Source organism: Necator americanus, chromosome V, assembly GCF_031761385.1.
Source record: "Necator americanus strain Aroian chromosome V, whole genome shotgun sequence".
Taxonomy (NCBI): Eukaryota; Metazoa; Nematoda; class Chromadorea; order Rhabditida; family Ancylostomatidae; genus Necator; species Necator americanus.
In genome coordinates this window covers 15,821,479-15,844,682 of record NC_087375.1, presented here as the reverse complement: position 1 = coordinate 15,844,682, position 23,204 = coordinate 15,821,479, and the positions used below count along the sequence as shown (strand labels likewise).

Below are 23,204 nucleotides of genomic sequence, written 5' to 3'. Positions count from 1 at the left end.
GTTTTCAAGCCACAGCAAGCCTAATAACTACTAATGTATTGTTGATAAGTCTACCTTTGTAGGAATTTGCATAAGATATACAACCGGGTGAAGACGACATGAATCACGAGTGTTGCGGTGCATTTGCGTACGCGCTCGGAACGGCGCAGTGAAGGCAGCTGTTAGAACCGAGGTGGGACTGTCGCAAACTTCAGCGATGGTGCCAGCAAGGGTTTCACCACTTTCCTAACCGCTACGCTCCACCGAAGCGCCTCGAGAGAAGCAGTGTACGCAATTGCGTACGTGCTTCACGTCGTTTTGGCCCTACTATGTAAGCAGTGAGAAAAGGTGAACTATTAAGAACAAACTCCTAAGCTGTCTGCATTTGCAATGCATGGTGAATCGCCCAAATTGCTAACGGGCGCATATATCCAATTGCACGGTAGTACTTTTCCTCATAGATTGCTTCTGGTGTTTGGTACTGAAGGCCCACTCGGTTCCAGCAAGTCTCGAATATTCCTCTAGCAGTGTCAAATCCTTCCTTGCGTTTGCCCTGGGAATGAAATCGGATTTGTTATTGGAATTGATCGTATTGTATTCACTGCGATATATATATATATATATATATATATATATATATATATATATATATATATATATATATATAATATATATATATACATTCAATTGATCAAGCAAAACAATCTTATTTGATGTTTTTGAAAGCAAGAAGAAAGTTCCTAAAATAATGAGTTGTTCTTCGTTGCCTGAAAAGGAAATCAAGAGAGGTGCCTTGACTACACCTTTCTTCTAAATTCTCTCGAAGATTCTTGAGCCCTTATCATTTTAATCAGGACAACTGGAAATGAGCTGAAAAGTCACCTTTGCAATTAGGAATGATGCTAAACTGTAGCCTGTTCCTGTCCAAACCTCTTCGCTTTGTATACTCGAGATGTCTACTGATCCATCCTCACTGAAACGATAAAATGCGTCTCGAGCACGTGATCGCCTCAGAAAATGAAACTTTTTATATGCCTGTAAACAACAATAAGTACTAACTATATTCCGTTCACAGGACCCATTTTTCCAGACGCAAATTGCTGCACATTGTATGCATGTATCATCTTCAACGCAGACAGGACCTGAAACAATGCTTAAACTGAGGTTGCAGCTTAAGAATAAGAAGTACTTTGAAAATGTAGAAATATGAAACGAAAATCATCCAACTACCAAGCTGGCAAATTCTAGACGACCTAAGCTCAAGAGCAATCTTAAGTCTGAACGTCTGGCTAACACCGGATATCAGACCACTTTTAATGTCTCCTCTGCTGATCAACGCAAACTGAAGGTCGTGAAATTCATTGCAAAACTAAACTTTTTTATAACGTTGCTTCCTCCGCCTTTTTTAAAACTAATTTAAGCGCTGATAAGATGGTAATGAAGCGAAAAGATAGTTGCATAGTTTTCTTCTCCAATGCAACCCTGCTACATTTGAAGAGTATTCAAATTTGGTTTTGCGTCTATATTTCTCTGATACCGCCATAATTTGGAAGGATTATTTGAAATGTGAATTCTTCTCGACGATTAGCAGAGAGATAATCCTTTTCCGGATCTAATTTGCCGACTTCCCTTGCCTACATAATTCTGTCGATTAGAGGCTGTTCACCTTGGAGATCTGATGGGGACCGGTACGATACTATTTACGATTATATTATGCAGCACAGACTAATAGTCTTCCTTGGTTTCCTAAAAGCCGTCCAGAGAAAGAGACATGACAGAAACAGCGATCGTTTACGGAAACAACATCCCTACTTAAGGCTGATCCGATTCCAGGGAACCCGTTCCTTAACTAGAAAAGAGAACTCCAGCTCGGTCTCTGAATGACGTAACTAAGTTCAAGTAATCCGTTACGGCGCAGGCGACTCAAAGAGCCGCAATCTCTGTGTCTGTGTTAGGAAATACTAACCCTATTCCCTTTTAATATTTGAGAGGAAGAAAAATTTACTCTCTCAATGATACTATGCATATCTTAGAATCAACTGACCAAGATTCAACTACTGTTCACGTGGAGTTCTTCTCCACTTTAGTCTCCAAGGATGGAACATAAATATTTGCTACTACCAAGATTTGCACTGACGGGAGCTCCGGCTGGGTCTACGCCCAAAGCCTTCAACGCAACTGCCTACTCATTGCGGCCAGGCGGTAACAGTTGGGTATAGGTCTCTCGCTCAAGCGCCATCCATTTTCAGGACTAGTTGATTCGGCAGGTGAATTGTTACGCAATCCCTAGCGGGTACCGACTTTCATGGCCACCATCCTGCTGTTTATATCAACCAACGCCTTTTATGGGGTCTCATGAGCGAGAACTTAAGTACCTTATACCAACGTCTGGTTCGTCCCACAGCTCAGTTCTGCTTACCATAAATGGCCCCCATGGAGCTCGCATTCGTGTCAACAGTTTAACAAGGATACTGAGACAACATACCCATTGAAAGTTTGAGAATAGCATGGAAGTAGAATAAATGTAGAAAATAGAAAAGTTGAAGTCGTTTCGACCCCAAGTCTTTTAATCATTTGCTTTACCGAATATAACCGCAAAGAACTCCAGCTATTCTGGGGGAAACTTCGTAGGGAACCAGCTAATAGATGGTTAGTCTTTCACCTACACCTGTCTCTCGATCAATTTGCACGTCAGAACCGGACTTCCACCAGAGTTTCCTCTGAATTCGTTCTCTCAGGCATAGTTCACCATCTTTCATGTCGCAACCTGTACGCTCTACCGCTGCCCATCTGCGGACAGGCGAGAAAGGGCCGCTTATAAAAACGGATCCCATGTCGGTCGGTTAACCGACCATTTCTTTCATTAACACTATTCACGCTACTTTCATTTCATTACACTATCTGAAAGGAAATCAGGACATCGACGGACGGCTTCACTAGTCGCTTTTTGAGACGCAATTTGGTTACATGGTATGCAAGGCTCAGTTACGCACTAGGAATGAGCTCACTTTTCAAGCGGTGATCTAACAACCTACATTCCACTTGCTTGCTCGACGTTTTCCTGTCTACCTCTACTGAATCCAGAGATCGTTCTCGTTCCCACTTCTTAACTGTATACTGTGTTGTACTGAACAGCTATTTTGTGGAAATGCTTTTGTCAAGTTTATTATGCTGGAGCTTTTAGATTCTTGAATCTTCTTTATGTTACTATTTCTTCAATGAACAATAAGTAGCCAGTGGAGATAGATAGCGGTTTACCATATTTTTTTTAGCATTTCATCTCTCTTGGCTTTGGCAGAGACAATTGGTCTTGGAAAGAACGTCGTACCTGGTCCCCTGAGATGATTTCATTCTGTTGCATCATAGTAAGGAACCATATCCCACATAATTGATCGGCCATAATCACTCCTTCATTCGAAGATGACTCGTCGAATTTGAAATACCTTAAAAAAGTCAGATGAGATGTTTCCTGCGGCAGTGAAGGAGAGTGGGTGTCTAATCAATCTACCTTCCATTCCATAGTTTGTTTATGAACGCTTGTTTCGCTCGAGTGAGCACATCTTCGAAAAACTGCTGAGACCCTTTCCTACCGAGCTCTCCAGCCATACAAGAAATCGAACTTAACGCTGCCAGCCAAAGAGAGCCACAGTATGCACTATAATCTATGTATTAGTGATAAACACCTCACTGTTGCACCTCGTACTTGTCGACACCTGGTGCCACTCATCGTCCACACGTCGTATGTTTGATCAGCAGTTCCCGAATTTTCAATCATTCCGTCCCCATCCTTATCCCATTCACTCAGTGCATTTCGAATAATAGTTTCACTTTGCTTGTAGAAGTAACTCAGAACTTTTGCAGCCTTAACATTGAAAACATGTGGAACGAAAGAAAAAAGAAAAGGTGCGTTAAGGAAACTTACACTTTCTCGGTCGTAATTATTCTCAACTAACAATTTGTAGTCTCTCCAACAAATGAGAACAAACTTTAGATTGAGATCCCGCCAGTGTGCTGTATCGTGCAGAATATAGGCGTTCGTCTCACTCCAAGGCTCTCCCACTAGAATAGAGTTGAAAGTAGGAAAGTGAGACAAAAAGTAAGGCGATGTTAATCTTAAGATTTCAGTTTAAAAAAAAAACGAACAAATATTTTGTAAGACTCTAACGACATTTCTCGGTGAATATGTACTAGCTCTATGATTTTGGCTGTTCACTAAGCCGATCCTTACTCTTTGTCTCTACTCTCTAATTACAAGTCTTATCTTTTAAAACTCTCTTCTAAAATATGGAGCTGCTATACGATCCACATTACCACTACAGGACTAGTTGCAAATAGCAAATAAAGTATAACTCACGCGGGTTTCCAAGATCGTGAGGAATACGAGAATGGGTTTTGACTTCCATTTTCTGACCGTCTTTCAAACTTGTTGTCGTTCTCATATCCGTACGATTCAGCTGGTCGCCTAAACATTCTCAATCCATGAGCAAAAGAGAGAAATTACGTCAATGAATGGATTTATGTAGAAAACAAATAAGTTCCCACAATTAATTGGAATTAAAGAAGTTTATCCTTCATGACCGTACCAAAAAATTGCACCGGTATACAGTCATTACAAGTTCCCGAAGAATAAGTATGTGAGGGGAAATTGTAATTGAATTGGAAGTCGTGTTCTTGAGGGATTGCCATGTTTGGAAAGTTATTCTCCACCTATTAATTTGATTGGCTCCTTGTTCGTGTGGGGGACACCCTCCTTTGCGCCAATCCTTAGATATGCACTAGGCAGCGCAGCGGTAAGAGAAACTCCGTCACGCGGGGGTTACAGTCACTAGAGTGTGGATGGACTTGATACACACTCACTCACATCTGCGCAGTTCAAAAATAATAACTAAGACATTGATTGGAGAGTACTAAAAGATATGATACAACATGTCAAAAAGTTTTAGCAGCGCAAAAAAACGCACAAAAATCCATCTGGATAGACAGTTCCAATTGAGGCCAGTTTTTGATAAAGGCCCAACTGGCATAGAAGTGAACATCGTACGTATTGACCATCAGATATTCCCAAGCTAAAACAGAATTGTCCACATGTTGAACATCCGAAAATCCACCAAATCTACACATCTACTCAAATTCCATGTAACCGAATCTTCCAAATCTCCGAAGTTGTTTGGTGGTGAGAGGATCGATCTTTTCAACATCGTTCCAAGAGGAATCGTATTCGAACCACATACTAGCACCGTCCACAACATAATATAGTTCATTGAAAAGTGCAGATCTATACCTAGAAAATAGTGCAATCGGTTTTCGTTAACATATACATTTTTTAGCGGAGTAATTGTTCCTCAAGTCGTCCCACCGCTCAGACACCTGCGGGCACTGCTTCAAGAAAGCGCTGATAGGTGCAGTTAGATGACCGTCGGATTCAAAAATGACGAAGAACCAATGCAGCCGGCCCCGAAATACCCGCAATGCGGCAACTCACGGAACAAAAACCGTGATATGCGTTGTACATGAATATTATATATATATATATATATATATATATATATATATATATATATATATATATATATATAACCATTCTGGCAGCGATTTGTCATCAACAACAGGTTGTTGCCATTTCTCTATCTCCATTCGCCACTCTTCTCCTTTCCTCATTGCACTGGAGATTATTTTTTCCACAGACTCCTCTTCATTTCCAAAAAACCGTGTGTAAAATCTGAAACAAATAGCAGTTGCTTTTGTAATTTTGCGAGGAGTACTTATTCACACTATGATTGCTACCTCTTGTGTGATCTTGATTTGCCTCCAAAGTGCACCACCGGCATGAACCAAACAAGAGAGAATGTAGAACGTTTTGATGATGAACTATGCAGATCAAAACGCGAAGAAACAGCAATTCCTAACTCTGTATCTGACGAGAATTCTAGAAACGTCAGTATTTTTGTGATAAGGTGGCCCGAATCGGTAGCAACAAACTTGAAATGGTCTCGTCTTAACAGGCTAAAGAAGCAGAAATGACTTTTTTGAACACAACAAACCTGCGGATAGTGTTCCTGAACTCTTTAAACTATCCCATATGTATTCACCCGTTTTCGAAGAGGGATTGAATGTCGTGCAACTAATTTCATTGTCAACCATCTGCAAAAGAAAAATCTCGTCAGCAGTCAGAACTGTAAACTCAGTAAGATGAATTATGAAGGAGAGAAATGAGAATGTTGATGCCGAAGGCGCCTGATCAGTACTTATGAATTTATTTTCGGACTATAACAACGTCAACCTGTTCTCCGGCAATGACAAATGTTGTTGGCATTGAGTTTATCGTGTGGTCAAGCTTCACACCTTTTCCTGCTGACGTTTGCAAGAGCTCCGCGCTGGAACAAAGCTATGTCAACAAACAACATGGCTTGGAAGCTGAAATTTTTTCATGGTGATACTTTGAACACTGTTCTTTCTGACACACTTCTTGCATTTTGGTTTCCTTCCGGTTCTACGTGCATTAAGCAAAAGTGAAACGTTCTGAGCATTTTTTGTTTTAACCCGACGATGAATTTAATATAGTTGGGACTAACCGATTTAGATCAAATATGCACCGTTTTGTTCGATAACTTTGTCCATTTTGATGACGATTTGATAGTTCCACAACTGACAAAAATCCTTATTGGCTAAAAGCCTGACCACCTCATTTTCACGAATCTTTCTTGAAGCCAGTTTTGTAACATCAAGAAAATTTTGCAAATGCTTGAAAAGGTGATAGTCGCTTCATGCCAGGTCTGGACTATACAGCACATACGGTACAACCATCCATCCAAGCTCTCGGAGCTTCTGACGCGTCGTTAAAGATCTGTGCGGCCGGGCGTTGACTTGATGGAACACAACACCTTTCCTATTGACCAAATGTGGCCTCTTCTGGACGATCGCCTGCTTCTTTCTGATCAGTTGTTGACAGCGGAAGTCCGAATTGAGTGTTTGGTTCGATGGGAGGAGCTCATAGTGGACGGCTCCCTTCTAATCCCACCAAACACACAGCACAACCTTCCTGGCCGCTTGGGCTTGGCGATCGTGTGCACCCCCTCACCGCGATTGGACTACGATCTTCTTCTAATTTTATTCCCGTAATGTTACTTTGAAATCGCCGTACAGTATGATCCTATGTGATGTTTACATCATGGCTCACTAAAAACATCCAGCGAAAACGCTCCGAACTACTTACATCACCTAGTAAATAAAGCTTAAACAACCACCTGCATTTGCCTTCCTGTTCCCATTTTGTATTCCCAGTTCCGTTGCGGAAAGTAAAGGTCAACGACACTATATAATTAGTCCCACTAGTGTTTATTACTGTCCAGTGAAAATTACAGACAGGAAACGACGTATCCTGCAATTACTAGACTACAAATGTTTCAAGATATCGAGAGATTGTCTGTTGCTGATAGCAAACCTCATAGTTATGAGGAAGGACAGGAGATACTTGCTCACATATTAGCGTCAACCCAATCTCAGGGATTCGTATCTCTCGCCATGCTCGAGGAAAGAGCCCTCGATACCTGAACAAAGGACATTTGAATCAACCAAGAGCTTTGGAGCAACAAGAAGAGAAACGTTAGCAACCTAGTGTTCTCACTCCGGATATAAGATGTCCAACTGGATAATATAGTGCCACTGAAGTCTGCTGTAGACAGTAAAGATTGAAACACTAGTTCGGAGGTAGCAGCTTTATGAACGGTGAGAATAAACTGAAGAAGAACTTTAGAATAAAGGATACTATCGGCATTCCTTCACTTGTTTTGTTCCGAAATCTGAAGCCATTTTTCATTCTATGTTGAAATTTTACCTTGTGATGCCACCTACATTGCTGAGCACAAGCATTTGCTTTGAATAAGAAAGAGATTTCTGTGAGGTCACAACACAGTGCAGTCAAAACAAATTTAGTCTGTGGTGAAATATGGCTTGAATTGTTTGCGCTCGAAGCGACGTGGTTCTTAACTACTCGCAGGTGAGTTCGAATTTATCATTGCGGCGCAGCTGGCTAGCGCGGTGCATCAGACAGTCTACTTTAAAGGCAGGATATCACGAAATAGACAATACTGGGGCGTCTGTGGAACAATATGAACTTTCGATTTTAGATTACAATTACGATCGTGGGCACACTCAATTCTATCTTATCGTCCAAGAAGGCGTAGGAAGGCATTTGTTCCTACGAAACAAGTTAGAACGCGCTCCTTTGCACACGTCCCGTTTTCCTCAACAGCCTAGCCATTGGTTTCACTTGAAAAACTGTTGAGGAGACTCCATTGATTTTCGATCACTCTCTTTTAACCAAGGCAACGTTCGTGGAAAAGGGTCATAGCCCACAATTATCACAACGAAAACGCGCAGCTCTCTATTCCTTCCTTCCTTTCCTCTCTACGAATTTAGAAAACAATTGGAAAGTACCTCTCAGAATGACACGTCTGCAGGAGGACTCATTCGTAGAAAATGTGGGCAAAAAGTACTGTCTAGTTTTTCTTCGGATTGACAGGAGAGTGGTGCGTTTTCAGTGTGGTAATTCTGAACCACGTCTGGTCCTTAAAAATTTCTACGAACGTTGCCATTGCGGGCTCGCATTGAGCTCCAGAATACGAGAATACAAATACGAATACGAAAATACAAAAATGGGAATACGCACTTGATTAGCTTTAATGTTATCTTCACTTTGTTCCTTGATTCCGGGAATTATAGAGAATTTATTAAAAGCACCACGAAAATCTGTTCCGATAGAACCACTTCCGATACCACCTATAGGAACACCTAAAAAAGCATTTTCTAGTGGGAAGTTGTGCATATCCTTATATAGTCCACGAAGATGAAACGATACTAGTACTTTTTTCCTCAAAAACTCACCCGTGTAACAGTTATGCTTCATTTGAGAAAAAATATTAATGAATACTCCTTCGTTTTGTAGCCATTGTTTCGCTGTGAAAATTGCAGCTCTGGAACAGTGATAGAATAAGCCTCAATAGGCGAAATAAAGATCTAAGCGCACGAAAGTATGAATAAAGCTGTAAAGGAAACTTAGTAAGGTGTAAAGAATTGTGTGAATTTAATTTCTTTTGAGCTCACCTTATAAACATAGGCACCATATCAAATATGAGGCGAAGCCGGGGAAAAAACGGGCCTCGCTCGTGCGATTCGGGCGGAACAAAGTCTCCTCGAACTTTCCACCCGATTCCATCCAGAGCTGAGCTATCCAACATCTTGCTGAATTACATCAGGTTGAAATAGCGACACTGGAAACCGCTCAGAGTTAGAGAACCTGGTTCAAAAATGCCACGTTGTCCTCTACAACGCACCACTACGTGTTTAGCGAGTACGCTTTCGTAACTATTAAATTATGCTGAGTTTCACACCGTATAAATTTGGCTGGTAATTTGGCTGGTAATTTACTAGCTGTATATCATGGCGAAGATTGTGTGAAACATTTGCATCTATAGTCGGCGTGAAATGTGCTGTATCGGGGTGACGCGTCGCACCCTAGATAAAGGCAGCATATCACGAATCTGACGTGGTTAATGAATCCTCTGGACAAGCTAGAGATGGGGTTCTAGATTGCCGGATCTCTCCATTCTTATTGTTGTAAAAGAACGACTCCGTTTTTCACGAAAATCTCAGTTGCAATGCGGAACCCCTATACACGCACCGCATCCAGCTGCGCAGCGATTGAAAGCTCTCCTGAGTTCTCCTTGGCTGCCTATTCAAGTGAAACCAATGAATAGGTTGCTGAGGGGTTCAGAACGTAAACATAGAGGAGCGTTCTAACATTCCTGGTAAGTCGTGAAAAGGTAATTGTTTGTAGCATGGCCAAAATATCAATAGGAATTTTTGCTTAAGATAGAGAACATGAAGAATCACGAGAGCTAACAATGACCATAGTTCGAGTGGTTACGCGAGATTGAAATGTGGCACTCAATCTCGAAATACAAATAAAACTGTGAGAACCACATTTCGATGTCTCCTGCGTTTCCTTTCATCTCCGACTCCTTAAAGGCATCACCCCACAAATCTGAGGTGGTACGGATTTCAGGTGGAGTATTCGTATACGGGATAGTAGATTATGGAGAGGAGGGTGATTCCGTCCATTTCTTCCTAATTGCCGTTTAAAAACGGCCCGGAAGATGCGGTGCGTGCATAGGGCTGGCGCGCTCCAATCGAACTCGTTGTAGAAAATAATGCGCCGGAACGCTCGAAGCCGTATCTTCCGGGCCGTTTTTTACGGCAATTAGGAAGAAATGGACGGAATCGCCCTCCTCTCCATAATCTACTATCCCGTATACGAATACTCCACCTGGAATCCGTACCACCTCAGATTCGTGGGGTGATGCCTTTAACCGCTGGCTGGACTCTTGCGAGTCCACTCATGATTATGTATTGGTGAATATCACGAACGACAATATCATGGGACAGCTGGTTTCTAACAGACTTTGCGATAGGCAACGTATGTCGGAATGTTGCGTTGCTTGCCCCAGGGTAAGGCTGAAGGTTGCGCGAAGATCGGGATAATCTACCATAGGTTGTGTAAAATTAAATGCTGTTTATATTAAAGTTAAACTGGAAGCATGCTGAGTTAGCATGTCAGAGAACATTTGGCATTCAGACATTCAGAGTATGAAAGGAGGAAGTTCAGCATTGGAGCCAAGCAAGAGTGAGAAACATGATGGAGATGAATATGAAATAAAGCCCACGATTTTAGCACAGGAGAAAGAATGTCAGCTAGGAAGGTATTGGAAGCATTATGAATATTTGTCAGGAATCAGCAAACGACAAAAGTGGATGTTTGTCGGTCGCTGAGAACTTTATGCCATTCGCAACATCTTGTGATCTACAATATTGTCTCGATTACATTTCTCTAGCACTATCGAGACACCTATGCTTGAGGGGGAGAGGACTCTGATGGGATACGCATAGTATCAGGAATCTCGAGTCATTTTCAGACCTTTGATTGCGGTAAGATTGTCGAAACCTTAGGGTATAAGTGAGGCTTCACCAAACTCTCGTTGGTAAAACAAGAAATACATTTTTGTCGCTTCTCTTCTACACCAAGGACGTAGATGAGGATGTCGGAGGTCTCTTTATAGAGTTGCAGAACTGCTGCGGAGAAGACCAGATCGCTATAAAGTCACTCTTAGCGAATTTGTCGCTGAGAGTGACCCTATATAGAAAGTCTGAAGAGCTTCGCTTTAATATTCGCGTTCTCCAGCGGAACGAACAAAGCGAGTGGTTTCCATGGTTTCTCATGACGACTAAAATCATCTGTGGAAATCCACAGATTCGAAACCTCCCTTTTCACGCTGCATATGCGAATCACCCTAAGAAAGTGCCATAGTGACTGATGATATTGAAAACAACATTGTGTATGAAATGCTTTGAGGGATCCTGTTGCTGTTCCAAAGTTTTACAGAGATCAGACCACCATCTCCTTTGAGGAGGATTTTTCTTCGCAAGAAAAGGATAGAAGGATAAGAAGTCCTAAGACAATCATTGGTTAGGGTTGAAGAGAAGACAACAGACACCAACATAGAATGCGATAGATTCGTGGAATATCCTGGCAACTGTATAAAAAGGAGCTTGAACTTTAACAGGAGACACAATTCTCCGAAAAAAAAGTACTAGTATATCATGTCGGACACGTGGCGCAGGTAACCACGAACTCACGTCTAACGGTGCAAAGCTTCATACGGAGGTCACAAAAGAACCCCTTGAAGAAAATTGTACAGTCTTGTCCAAACATAGTAATGCAATATCGCATGTAACAAGCGTTGCACAGTTGTTCTCGACCGCTGTAGATTTTTCGTAAGCATAATGGAAGCCGACAGAGAGACCACAAACTTCTGACGGAACAGTACATATCCGTCCCCAGATGACTGAGATGCGTCTCCCGTAGTGCATGCACGTCATTCTCATTGTTTTTCTGTGACGCGTGTGATGAAATATAGGTAGACAACAATTCAAACAGATAGGAGTAGTGGTGCATTTCGTTACAACCCAGTTCCACCTTGTAATTCAGGAAAAGACATGTGAAAGTTTCGGTTGCACTCATGTCCTCTACGATGTGGTTTGTCACAGAATTGAAAGAAGGCAGTTCCATGATTTTCCAGCGTCCACAATCCAACCAATTTAATTCAAATAAGTAGCAGAGGTTGTCCCCTTCGCACAATCGCAGATGCATTGCGGACTGTGGTTGCCATCGTTCTACCGTTCGTAATGAGCTGAATAGTTGGGGACACTTGCGCAACCGAGGTTGTTTTACACGCCTTTTTCTGTTCTAGTGTTAGGGAGAACTAAGCCTTATCATGCTCATGTGCGTGAACTGCAGACCGACCGCTATCCACTCGCTTAGAGATCCTAATAGCGCCCACTCCGTGATACGATGTCTTTAGGGGAGGCGAGCTATCTCGCTTTCCCTCTTGCCTCCGTCTTGCCAGAATCGGAGGTGCCTCACAGGCATCATGGCGAGGGTAGGATGTTCAACCAACACTTCGCTGAGTGGTGTCACATTATCACTATTGGTTATTGCTAGCCCTACCACCGTTTGTGGTCTATAGAGTCACACACTAATAAATTGAAGACGAAAATTGGAGCTCATCGTCCCAACTAGAAGCTCAATCCCAACAAACGGCCTGGCCAAAGCAGCCTACCTAGGTTCTTCGTTCTATTAATTTTTGTGATATCGGTTCCATAATACGGAAAGTAGGGCATTCGAATATTATTCTTGGTCTAATTGATCAAATTAGAGTACACGACAAAGAGAAATGTAACTGAAACAAGTTCGGGAAAGGTAATAGAAAGCAAGCGGAGAAACTTCACGGAATAATGCAATTAAATTCAAGGCCAAATGTCATTAACAAAAACTGTGCAGTCAATCATGAAGGAAAATGAAGGGAAAAATGAATAAGAACAGCAAAATTTTGTGTCCTCAGAGAATATTGGAAAATATACTTCAGGACGACGTGAGCAGTAAAATAAGAACAGATGCCATTTTTAATCGCTGTCAATCGAGTCATTTGTGAATTAGAAAGGGCAAACACATGACAACAAAATCTCCAGATGTCCTAAGTGGAAGAAATGTGCAAATAGATGTAAGGTCTTTGGACGTACATACGATGTGCAATATTTGAGTAGACTTAGGAAATCAGGTTAACTGGAAGGAAATCAGGTTAACTGGACTAAGGGGACTTAACTAAATTGCTTGAGATCATGAACAAAAGAAAAAAAAGTGCTACTACTATAGACTCGGACCAAATTGTTTCCTTCCATCCAAGCACGTCTTCTCAGATGCACACTATATTTCTACGTTTCTCAAGCGTAAAAAAGCTGCGGTTCCCACTCCAACCGTACAGTACCTTCGAAAGATGGAATGAATAAAAATTCGAGAACAAGTGTGTCAGTTGCTTTGTGAATCATTCATAAGAATATGCCCGTCCGCTGGACATATTATTCACACATGTGTGAAGAGAATCACTACTTATGCTATTCTTGCTCAATGTGTTACTTCCAAAGACGCAGGAGGGAAAAGGAAAGACAGAAGGAGAGTCACAACTGGCGATCCCACAGAAGATCTCCGTCAGAAGCTGCACGCACGCATTTATTATTTATTATTTTTAGGATTTATTCGAGTAATAATTTTGCGTTTCTTGACGAAAACTGGATTTGGAGTTAGATGCTGGAAATATATGACCGTTCAGAAGTACTGCAAGTTCATACCTTCTTACACATATATCGATCTGAGACCAAATTAATCGAGAAAACATAGAACTGTAGTACAAGTATAGGAATTATTTTGATGCCAATAAATTGGGTGAGTACTAAAGGATCGAGCGTTCTCACAACATTGTACTCACGCAATCGAATCAGTCAATTGGACTGGAACGGCATTTCGTGCGAAGAAAAAATGCCATGTGGATATGAAATGAGCCCTGTATGCTCCATGACTTTCTGTGAAGTTTACACTGAAAGAAAAGCACGGAACAATTACTGTGAGAAAGGAGAGAGACAAGTTTTATAACAACTCATCCTGACTGTAAATGCATGGTAAGTTGGGGAGCATGATTGATCACAGTAGGGATCAGAAAGCAGTTTCTTAATGATAAGAGAAGTCCCCAACACTAAGCAATAGATGCGTGCGCTCGAAATTTTTTACTTACTGTAACATGGTAGATGGACACTCCTTAAAACAGAAGAGAGAAAATACTTTCTTTTCATTTTATTTTACACAGTCACTCATTCTGAATTAACCCAAAAACGGTTTTTCGTGCGATGATCGTGCTCTCTTCCTTCGTTTTTCTCCTAGTCGTATATTTTGCACTTATTTACTGTGCCCGCATCCTTCAATCCTGTTTCCTTTTTAGAATCAATCAATGTATGTTATTTCTTCTTATTCAATGAAAGTAATCTGAATAAAGTTTGGACCAACTTCAGTTGTTGTATGTGGCGAGTTAAAATCAAGTTAACAACTACGATGTGACGAGAACATCATTCGTATGTAGCGGGGAGTAGCAAGTGCAAGTTAGAAGTGATTCTAACAGAAATATTGTGTTCCGCGACAGATACTCACTATGAGTGAGGTCATGCTACTGTCGCCTCCTCGAGATCGGTGACCATACACTCACTGAGTGGACCCCTAAAAATGCCTCACTCCATATATGAAGTGGTTGCATATATGGCTTTTATCCATAAAAATTTGCAGAACAAAACATAGAGGATTCTAAGCATTTGACGAAGGATTTTTTTAAAAGAGTACGGAGGAGATTTTTCTCATACACTCAGAAGTACTCCTAAACCTCACAATGAATAAATCTTGATTGGCGAAAATACGACAGCCAGAAAATCTATATTTTGAATAGGACTGAGTGATCTTTGGCACAAGTGCAGTTGCGAAGAAATGCTGATAAAACCTTTTTTCACTCGTATGTGGTCGAACGACGTTGTGCGAGCGCCCCAATCAATAGCGGGCAAGTGCGTTCAGGCCGCTATTGATCATGGCGTTACTTGTAAAAGTTACTTTTACGTTTTGAAGTTACCAGTGTCTGCGAAATTGGTTCAGTTGTTGTTCGTGACTATTGAGTATTGATTGATTGATGTGCGTGGACGATTTCGTCCATGCACATCAATCAATCAATACTCAATAGTCACGAAACTATTGAGATCCTCAAAAAAGTACATTGCAAGCGTGGTCCTTCATGAGAAGAAAAAAAAATATCGATCACTGTGCTTTCGCACAAACGAGTATGCAGTCTTCCAGCTCTACCATCAACTGTCTCTGTTTCACTTTTAGAACTGGAATTTAGGAGTATGGTCTGGTTTAAAGATTGCTGTCTTAACTTCTTAACTTCTTAAGACTGTGAATCAATTCCAAAGAACCTCGTACATTTTCCGCTTAGAGTCCAAACAAACTGTGCAATGTTTATTTTTTAGCACGCGATGGTTCAAAATTGTAGCTGCTCATATATTAACATCATTTATTATAATGTTATTAATTATAATGGATGAATATCACTGAATTAATTAACAATTATTACTTCAATCACTTTATGGATTTATTTATGAATATTACTTTTTTCGAAAGAAATGCTTCGGAAATGCTTTCATCGAAACTCGTGGGCATTAAACTTCGAGTTGCTTCCGTATGAAATATACGTTTATACAAATTTCGCAATTTTCCTCTGCACCTATAGAATTTATCCTTTTAATTGAACTGTGGGAAACTTTGCTTTAGTTTGAAGTTTTGCAAAAAAGCCGAGCTGTCCGGATGATTTTTTTGTGAATCTTGAACGAATGTATGGAAGAAGCGAAGAATGTTGTCCCAAAAACTTTCCTTGGCGGAGTATTAGCTGCGACGTAAACGAATAAAAGCAAAGAACTGGCACTGTGTGTCAGTTGCTCTGTGATTCATTCATAAAAATATCCCCCTCCGCTGTAAATGTTATTCGCACATGTGTGAAGAAAATCACGGATACTTGTGTAAACTATATTTTACTCCTCTCTTTTATCATCTCCGAAAAGAAGAGTTATGCTTTAATTTTGTGTCCATATTATATTGGAATCGAAGGATTGTTTAAAGCTAAAGTTTCAATATTCTCAAAATGTAGAACTGACGCGTTTAGGAAGAAAGCTATGAAATATTTTGCCTTCATTTATGGTGAAAAAAACAAGGAAGAAAACATTGTTATAAAGACAGGATTTAGATTTTACAGAAAATGTCACTACCATTAATTTTCCATTAATTTTGAAAAACTGTTGTTTACAGAACAGGATTTGCCTCTGAAAAAAAGACATAAAAATCCTACAGATAGTGTCACTTGCTTTACATTGGCAATCGACAAGCGTTTGCAATTTCCCTTTGCACCGCCTGCTTGTGCGTACGCGGATAAATTTTCGTTGTTATTACAAAGAATGTAGGAAGTCGATTTCATATAGAAGTTGGAAGTTGTCGGCTTCTAAGGATAGGAGAAGATAATTTTCAGGATTTGTCTTTTACTTCGTTTATTTGAACGTTTAATTATCTAATTATAGCCTATAGTGATCAACATTTACTGTTTTTGATTACAGATCCTTGCAGCGATTATGACAAAAAAGAACGGAACTCAGCGCATTTTATTCAAGATATGTTTCGACTAAAATCGGGCTAAAATACTGAACAGTGCTCCAGAACTGTTATTGGGATTAATCACGGCAACAGTTCCGTGGGCTTTCCGTTCACCATCGTATTTCTGAGAGATTGACCTTTGATCTCCGTGTTCAGGTTAAGCAGTTCTTCGCCATCCTCGTCGTAGAGTACGAAACGTAGGGCAACCCAGGAGTCTGGAAGGCGGCGTGAGTACATCTGAATACTGTGTTAAAAGTTAGGATTTTAACCGAATAGCCATTCACCACTTAGGTCACTATCTGTAAAGCATGTAATGTGAGAATTATGACGAATCAATGTTAATCATATTCCTTCACGACAACCATGTGTATGCTCTACATCTGATACGTGTTGAAGATGTAACATAGAGGTGTTAGATCAACGACAACTTTCAGACTCATTCCGTCTTCATTTTTTTTCCTTTTTAGACTCCTCTATATTGCTCTTCCCGAGAGTGTTCACGAAGAGCAAGTTTTGCTCTGCTGACTAGTTCATTCTTTACATCAACTCGTTCATTTCGGTTCCATCTTGTTTTGATTTTCCTTGGAAAGCCGGCATTCCGGTTATCTTTTCCTGCTATCGTTGATTGCCCTAGGGATAGTCTTCCAAAATAATAATTTTTTTCCCGCTTTCTACTTCGTCTCGTTAAACTTGCCAATAAAAGAGAATTTAGAGAGAAGAACCCGCTTCTGAGTTTTAATTGATGATCTATCGTTTCTCAAATCCTCACATTGGAAATAGGAAAGCAATGCACTCAGCAAAAATGTTCAAAGCCCAACCCAAATCACTGTAAATCCTGCGAATAGTGCAGCCGCACATTTTGAATGACTACGTTTTTTCAATGAAGATAATTTCATCTTTCTCGTCAAATCAATATCCAACCTTTATTTAGACAAGTATCAAGTGTGTGCGACTGTGCTCACCTTTCCAGGAATAGTACATCTTCTACCGCCTTTAGTCACTGTATACAAGTAATTGTTCACTATCTCTTTTTCACTACTTTCCGCTGCTCTCTGAAAAATATTTCAGCTATAAGATAAAATGCACGTAAAGAACAAGAAAAAAAGAAATCTCTGCCATAATAGTCAAACATCAGTAATGATTTGAAGTTTGAAGTGACAATATATTTGTTGTTATTATCAATCACACCAGGTTTTGAAAAGGATCGCACTTATTTAGAAGTCATTCTTCACAAAGAGAACGCACTCTATTAGGTCGCATACTTTATGAAGATTATGCAATTGAAATTATGAAATGGTGATGACAGTACTGCACGAGCAGCACGGACTTTAGAAGAGAGCTATAGGAGGAGGCCGTCGAAGATTTAATGATGCGATCCAGGATGATTAAGCACGACGTCATCAAACTGATCGAGACGAGACAACTCCACCCTTTTAACTCCGTTTGTGAAGCTGGAGAAGAACTGTTCTTAGGGGCATGTGACAGTAGAGGAGTTGGTGCAGTTGGCGTCCTTGTCAACACGAGTATGGCGAAGTACATCGACTCGTTCCAACGCCAGCTTTGACTATCTTTGTCGCTTACGCTTTAACATCAAGCTACGAAGAAGAGGAACTTGAAGCTGTTTATATGGAGACACTTTTCCTCCATCAAGAAATTATAAGTGGTTTTTTAAAATAGTTCTTTTATAAAAATTCTTTCTTATTATTTACTTAAAATTATTTTTTTTAAACCTTTATATTTTATATTATTAAATTTTAAAATAAAAATACTATAATGTTTTTCTTTCAACATACCACTCGAGACAACAAGGACAGAAGGAAACAGAGACAACTATCCGTCTCTAAACCCTTATAGGCATTGGCGCGGCGCGCAATCTAACCCCACACGCCGGGTGGACCCGTGCATTTTGAATTTCGCCACACACGGACTGGTATTATATATCATGATCATTGTTGGTGATATCAACACCAAAATTGACCCCAGAAGAATACCTTAGAAATTACACGTCAGAACCTACGGTTTAGAATGGAGTGAACAGAAGGAGAGGCTCTCCGAGTTCATTACAGGACCACCCATGGAAACTCGCGATTCAAGAACCCCTTCTTTCTATGCTGCTCGTGGGAGTCACCCGTTGGAGGACACCATAATGAAATTGACCACATCATGGACAACATCGACATGGAATACGGCCAGCTCGTTGAAAACCTTCATGACTGCATAGTGAAGGCTGAGAGTTTCAAAACCACCAAGGCGTCTGTCTCGAGAAACTTCTGAGCAGATACGAAAAACGTTAAGCTGCACAAACTGCAGGCAACCATGAACTCACATCCGAGCTCTCGAGGCGCTGCAGCGGTAGAAGATAACTTCGAGGAGGGAAGAACAGCAGCATTGCCTGAAGCGACAGAAGCGGGTAAGAGCATTCGCGACGCCCGTCGAAGCTTGACCAATCGTAAAACAAAAATGACTATTCAACGGAAAGGAACAACCATTGCATTGAGAAAGAGAATGGAGAAGATCATTTACGACTCCTACTCTGCCCTATTCGACTACCATGTCCATTTGCCTTCTCACCATCTAAGGGAAGATGTCATTCCAGAGGTTCGCCCGAGTGGAGTACGATACCCTGTAATGTAGGTAAGAAATCGTGCGGCACTCGATCCTGACAGAATAAAATCATAACATTTGAAGGACCTTCCTCCAGTACTTGTCAATACTCTGGCGAGACTCTTTAGAGACTACCTGTCGGAATACAAGCTTCCTACAGTGTGAGACCAGCAAGACCGTGTGCATGTGTTGCTGTACAAGAATGAGTTCCACATGACATCGACAATTATCGTCCAATCTGCTCACTGTGTGTCATCTACCAGCACTTCATCAGAGTAATCCTAAACAGAATAGAAAGTACATCAGATGATCAGATGAAGGACAGCCATACAAGCAAGCAGGATCTCGGAAAGGTTCAGTACGATTGACTTCATACACTTCGTTTTGAAACTCATAGAAGTATCGCGACAGTAGAAGGAATCGCTGTGTCGCACTTCCACCGACCTGAAGAGAACACAATTCTTCATTCTACAATGAAGTCATAATCGACGTGAACAGAGGAGCTCGTTAGGGTGAAACAACTTCACCCAAATATTCAGTGCCACTATCGACAACGCACTGCGAAAGTTGGAATGGGAGTAGTTGATGGTTGGCAGCTACATTATCTGCGCTTTGTTAATGACATCGCTCTGATAACATCTAGCATCAACCAAGCGGAACAAATGCTCACCGAAATCGACGAAACATGTGGATTCATCGGTCTTCAGCTGAATCTGGGAAGACGATGTTCATGCGAAACACTCTCTTTATGCTCAACGGAACGAACATACTCGAATGCACCAGCAACGTTTATGTGGGTCGGAAAATAAGGGTGAGGAACAAGCTGACCCCCAGGCTGGGCAGCAGGAAACGAGCGGCTTGGGGAGCATATAAGAGCATCGATGAAATGTAGCGGATGTATAGATGTAGCGAAGAAGACCAAGAACGTCCGGCTCCGTGCTCCCCTCTTCAACACCACGCTACTTCCTGCTTTGACCTTTGTTTTAGAAACATCAGCACTTCGCCAGGTAGCGTCAATGAATGAGCAATGGAAAGAGTGATTCTAGGAGTATCTTTGCAGAAGTGAGAGGCGGGAATCAAAGTTCTCTCCTGCGTTAGCGATCGAAGATTAGAGACGCCGCCGCGTTTACCAAGGAAAGCAAAATAGGGTGGGCCGGACACGTGATGCGTTTCAGCGACAACCGTCAAACCAGAGCCGTGAGCGACTGTGTTGCATGTAATATTAGGCGAACTACGGGTAGACCACCGACCCGATAGTCAGACTTCTTAACGGAGTACTTTTTAAGATAACTCTTTTAAGATAACTCTTCGTATCCCTCGCGAAAGAAGGAACGACTGTGCTACTCTGGCACTCAATCGAGACAAATGGAAGGTTTATTGAGGCCCAGTCGGCCAGCTCGAGGATCAGCGGAAGTCAAGTCAAAAGTGACCAAGGTGATACAAATCTGTGCGATTTTTTTTCACTCATTATAAATCTCTTATCAATTATAAAACTAAATTTCATTAATTAAATAATTACAGATCTGCTATCTATCTACATTGCTCAAATTAGCATTCTAAACTAGCGATTGCGTTAGTGTTTTGCCGTCGTCGTCTCATAAACGAAGACTTGGGGGGGGGGGGGGGGGGGGGGGGGGGTAAAATAGGACAAAAAGATAGTATTACCTCGGGAGTACGTCCGCTTCTTCGGCTTCCCTTAGATCCACACTAAAATAAAACCTTCTTTAGTTTTTTCCTTTCTGTTTAATCGCAGATTTTTTTATTCATGATGAGTTGGTGCACCAATTTTTTATTGCTATGAGCGGATATACTAGGAAAAAAAATGCTGGTTAGGGGTCGTTTTCTTGAGGGTTTTTTTCCAACCACACACCTTACCCTGGATATGATGCTCGCATTTGGACGCCGTGCGTGCATGACGGTGTTGCAAATGAAATCGCCGTAAAAAAAAACGCGTAGAATACGTAGCGTTTCTATGACGATTAGGGAGAGGGGAACGGAAACATTCCGGATGCCACAATCAACAACCTCATCTCTAGCTTGTCCCGTGCATATCTTCACCATGTCAAATTCTTGGGATGCTGCCTTTGATCTGAAAGTTGCGCAGTTGTTTTTTGCTTGTTATGATAGCTTCGAAATTGTGCAATTTTCAGGACCAGATGCATCGCACCTCTAGGCGCAAGAATGAGAAGAGTGACGTTGTTTAAACGCACGCTGCATGTTTTTGTCGCGCAAGTAACCGGCGATGTTCGTGATGCAGTGACAGAAGACATGAGAAGTTGTAGCAAGCAGCAAGAGGATAAAGTGCACAGATAAAGTGTTGATCCACATCTGTGGGGTTACCTAGGGATATGGACCAACACTTTATCTGTGCACCTTATCCTTTTGCTGTTGTGGCCTACCCGTTCCATTTCAACTTCGTATGAGGTTTACGAACGCGTATGCGGTCTTACATTCACCTGGGAGGTGGTGAGCCGATGTGTCAGTTCAGTCAGCTTTGTCCTCCTAGAGAAGTCTGCCACCATTTTATCGGCCAAAGAGGATTCAAAACTTTAGTGGTCACCGGAACAGTTTCGAACTATCAATCATGCAGTCATTGAACTTCTTTACCACCTTACCACTCCCGCCCTTGAAGTTATACCATTACTCGCAATATTGATTTCGAATGAATGTGAACACTTCGATAATTGTGCCGCCACAATTTATTCTGTTAATAAGACGAAATTAGCCGTAACCAGTTGTACATGTTATTTTTCCTAAAAGATTCAAGTATGCAACTTCAGCGTCTGAGACTTACAGAATAAACATCAATGGTCTTCTCAGTCGTCGTACTGTACTCAGAAACGCTTGTCGGCTTCTAAAACCATTTTACAAGCGAAAAAAAATTCATGCGAAGATTCTGTACATTGTTTTTCTATACATTACTGCCTCTTTTCTTCATCATTCTTCTTTGAGCCAGTACTCAAAATGTGTTCTGAGGTAAAAATGTAATGTTTCTAGAACCTTACCACAGACGTTTGAGAGTGTGTTGACCGCGTATCTTTTTGAAGACGTGAGGTCGAAGCTTCAAGCTGGAAGGAAGTCTGTTAGGGCTGCGAAGTGAGCAAACTGTTTTGCAGAAAGCAGACTGCTATCGCTCAGGATGACTTGTTCGAAAGCATAGTCAGTATGGACTGGCGATCATTGTTATGCATCAAACGAGATCAAAGTTTGACTTGTTTCTTCCATGCATTTGTAACATGAAGATGTCCGCATGCAGATTTATTTTAGATTTAGACAAATTTCGTGTTTCGTGTTTGTTCTAGCTGACTGTAATTGACAATAACAGTATTCCGTCTAAAGCTAAATATTCTTCCATGGTTCTTGTTTCTAAAATTTTGCTATAGAAGTCACCTTGTGTTTTAGGATCTCGGGATGATTCTTACGATAGGCTGAATGAATCTGAAAATTCTTCATAAAGAAACGTACTTCTTAAAAGATTGCTTCAATGGAGAAGAAATTTACCCTGTCACCATACTCGATTAGTCTGTCGATCGCATTTTCAATGAGACAGACGGAATGTGATGGGTTTTCCATGGTTCCACGAGACGAGAATTGTTGGAATGAACAATACTTCGGAATTGTATAGCCCTAGCAACGTACGTTGATCTACTAGTTATCATTTGCTTGGTTATCATTGCAAACAATCCGAATACCGGGTCCTTTCACTTCCTAGGTGTCTCGGTTCCTTAGCATTAAGTGATGTGAGAAACATCAGGAACTTTATCATTTATCACTTAAAATTACACTATTTTAGTAACATTAAGCTAATTTTGTTTTTGTTTTTCTTTACAATTTTTTGTTCAGTTAGGAGTGCAGAAAAGTGTAAGAATGTGTACCTTGTATTAAAAAATGGGACCGTACTAAAGTATGTGTTGAATGTGAGCTTGCTATTCGTGATGTATCATTAACAATGATGTAGTGGATGCAAAAGTTTGTTTTCTAAAAGTCCACGTTCTACATC

At 41.0% G+C, this 23,204-nt stretch overlaps 1 protein-coding gene across 3 annotated transcripts; it reads right to left on the bottom strand.

Annotated features, from left to right (window-relative positions):
* Positions 1-349: 349 nt before the first annotated feature.
* On the bottom strand, positions 350-22,777 carry RB195_014021 (uncharacterized protein; the record flags this gene model as incomplete). 3 transcript variants are annotated; one of them, XM_064204105.1, is made up of 28 exons in its annotated part: positions 350-532; positions 862-952; positions 1,039-1,121; positions 3,308-3,422; positions 3,488-3,634; positions 3,693-3,841; positions 3,902-4,038; positions 4,334-4,441; positions 4,941-5,045; positions 5,121-5,260; positions 5,558-5,698; positions 5,764-5,905; positions 6,021-6,120; positions 6,260-6,353; positions 7,224-7,357; positions 7,421-7,526; positions 7,591-7,715; positions 8,648-8,769; positions 8,863-8,951; positions 9,082-9,219; positions 13,857-13,964; positions 16,692-16,837; positions 17,563-17,652; positions 20,870-20,911; positions 21,999-22,058; positions 22,210-22,272; positions 22,595-22,642; positions 22,706-22,777. In XM_064204105.1, the coding sequence occupies 28 exons, from the start codon at positions 22,775-22,777 to the stop codon at positions 350-352; spliced, it is 3,078 nt and encodes a 1,025-aa protein (XP_064059985.1). The 3 variants fall into 3 exon arrangements, with proteins under 3 accessions (XP_064059985.1, XP_013303183.2, XP_064059986.1); XM_013447729.2 differs by lacking the exons at positions 13,857-13,964; positions 16,692-16,837; positions 17,563-17,652; ... (3 more) ...; positions 22,595-22,642; positions 22,706-22,777 and having other exon boundaries at positions 9,082-9,215; XM_064204104.1 differs by lacking the exons at positions 350-532; positions 862-952; positions 1,039-1,121; ... (16 more) ...; positions 9,082-9,219; positions 13,857-13,964 and adding an exon at positions 16,256-16,275 and having other exon boundaries at positions 16,738-16,837.
* Between the last annotated feature and the right edge of the window lie 427 nt (positions 22,778-23,204).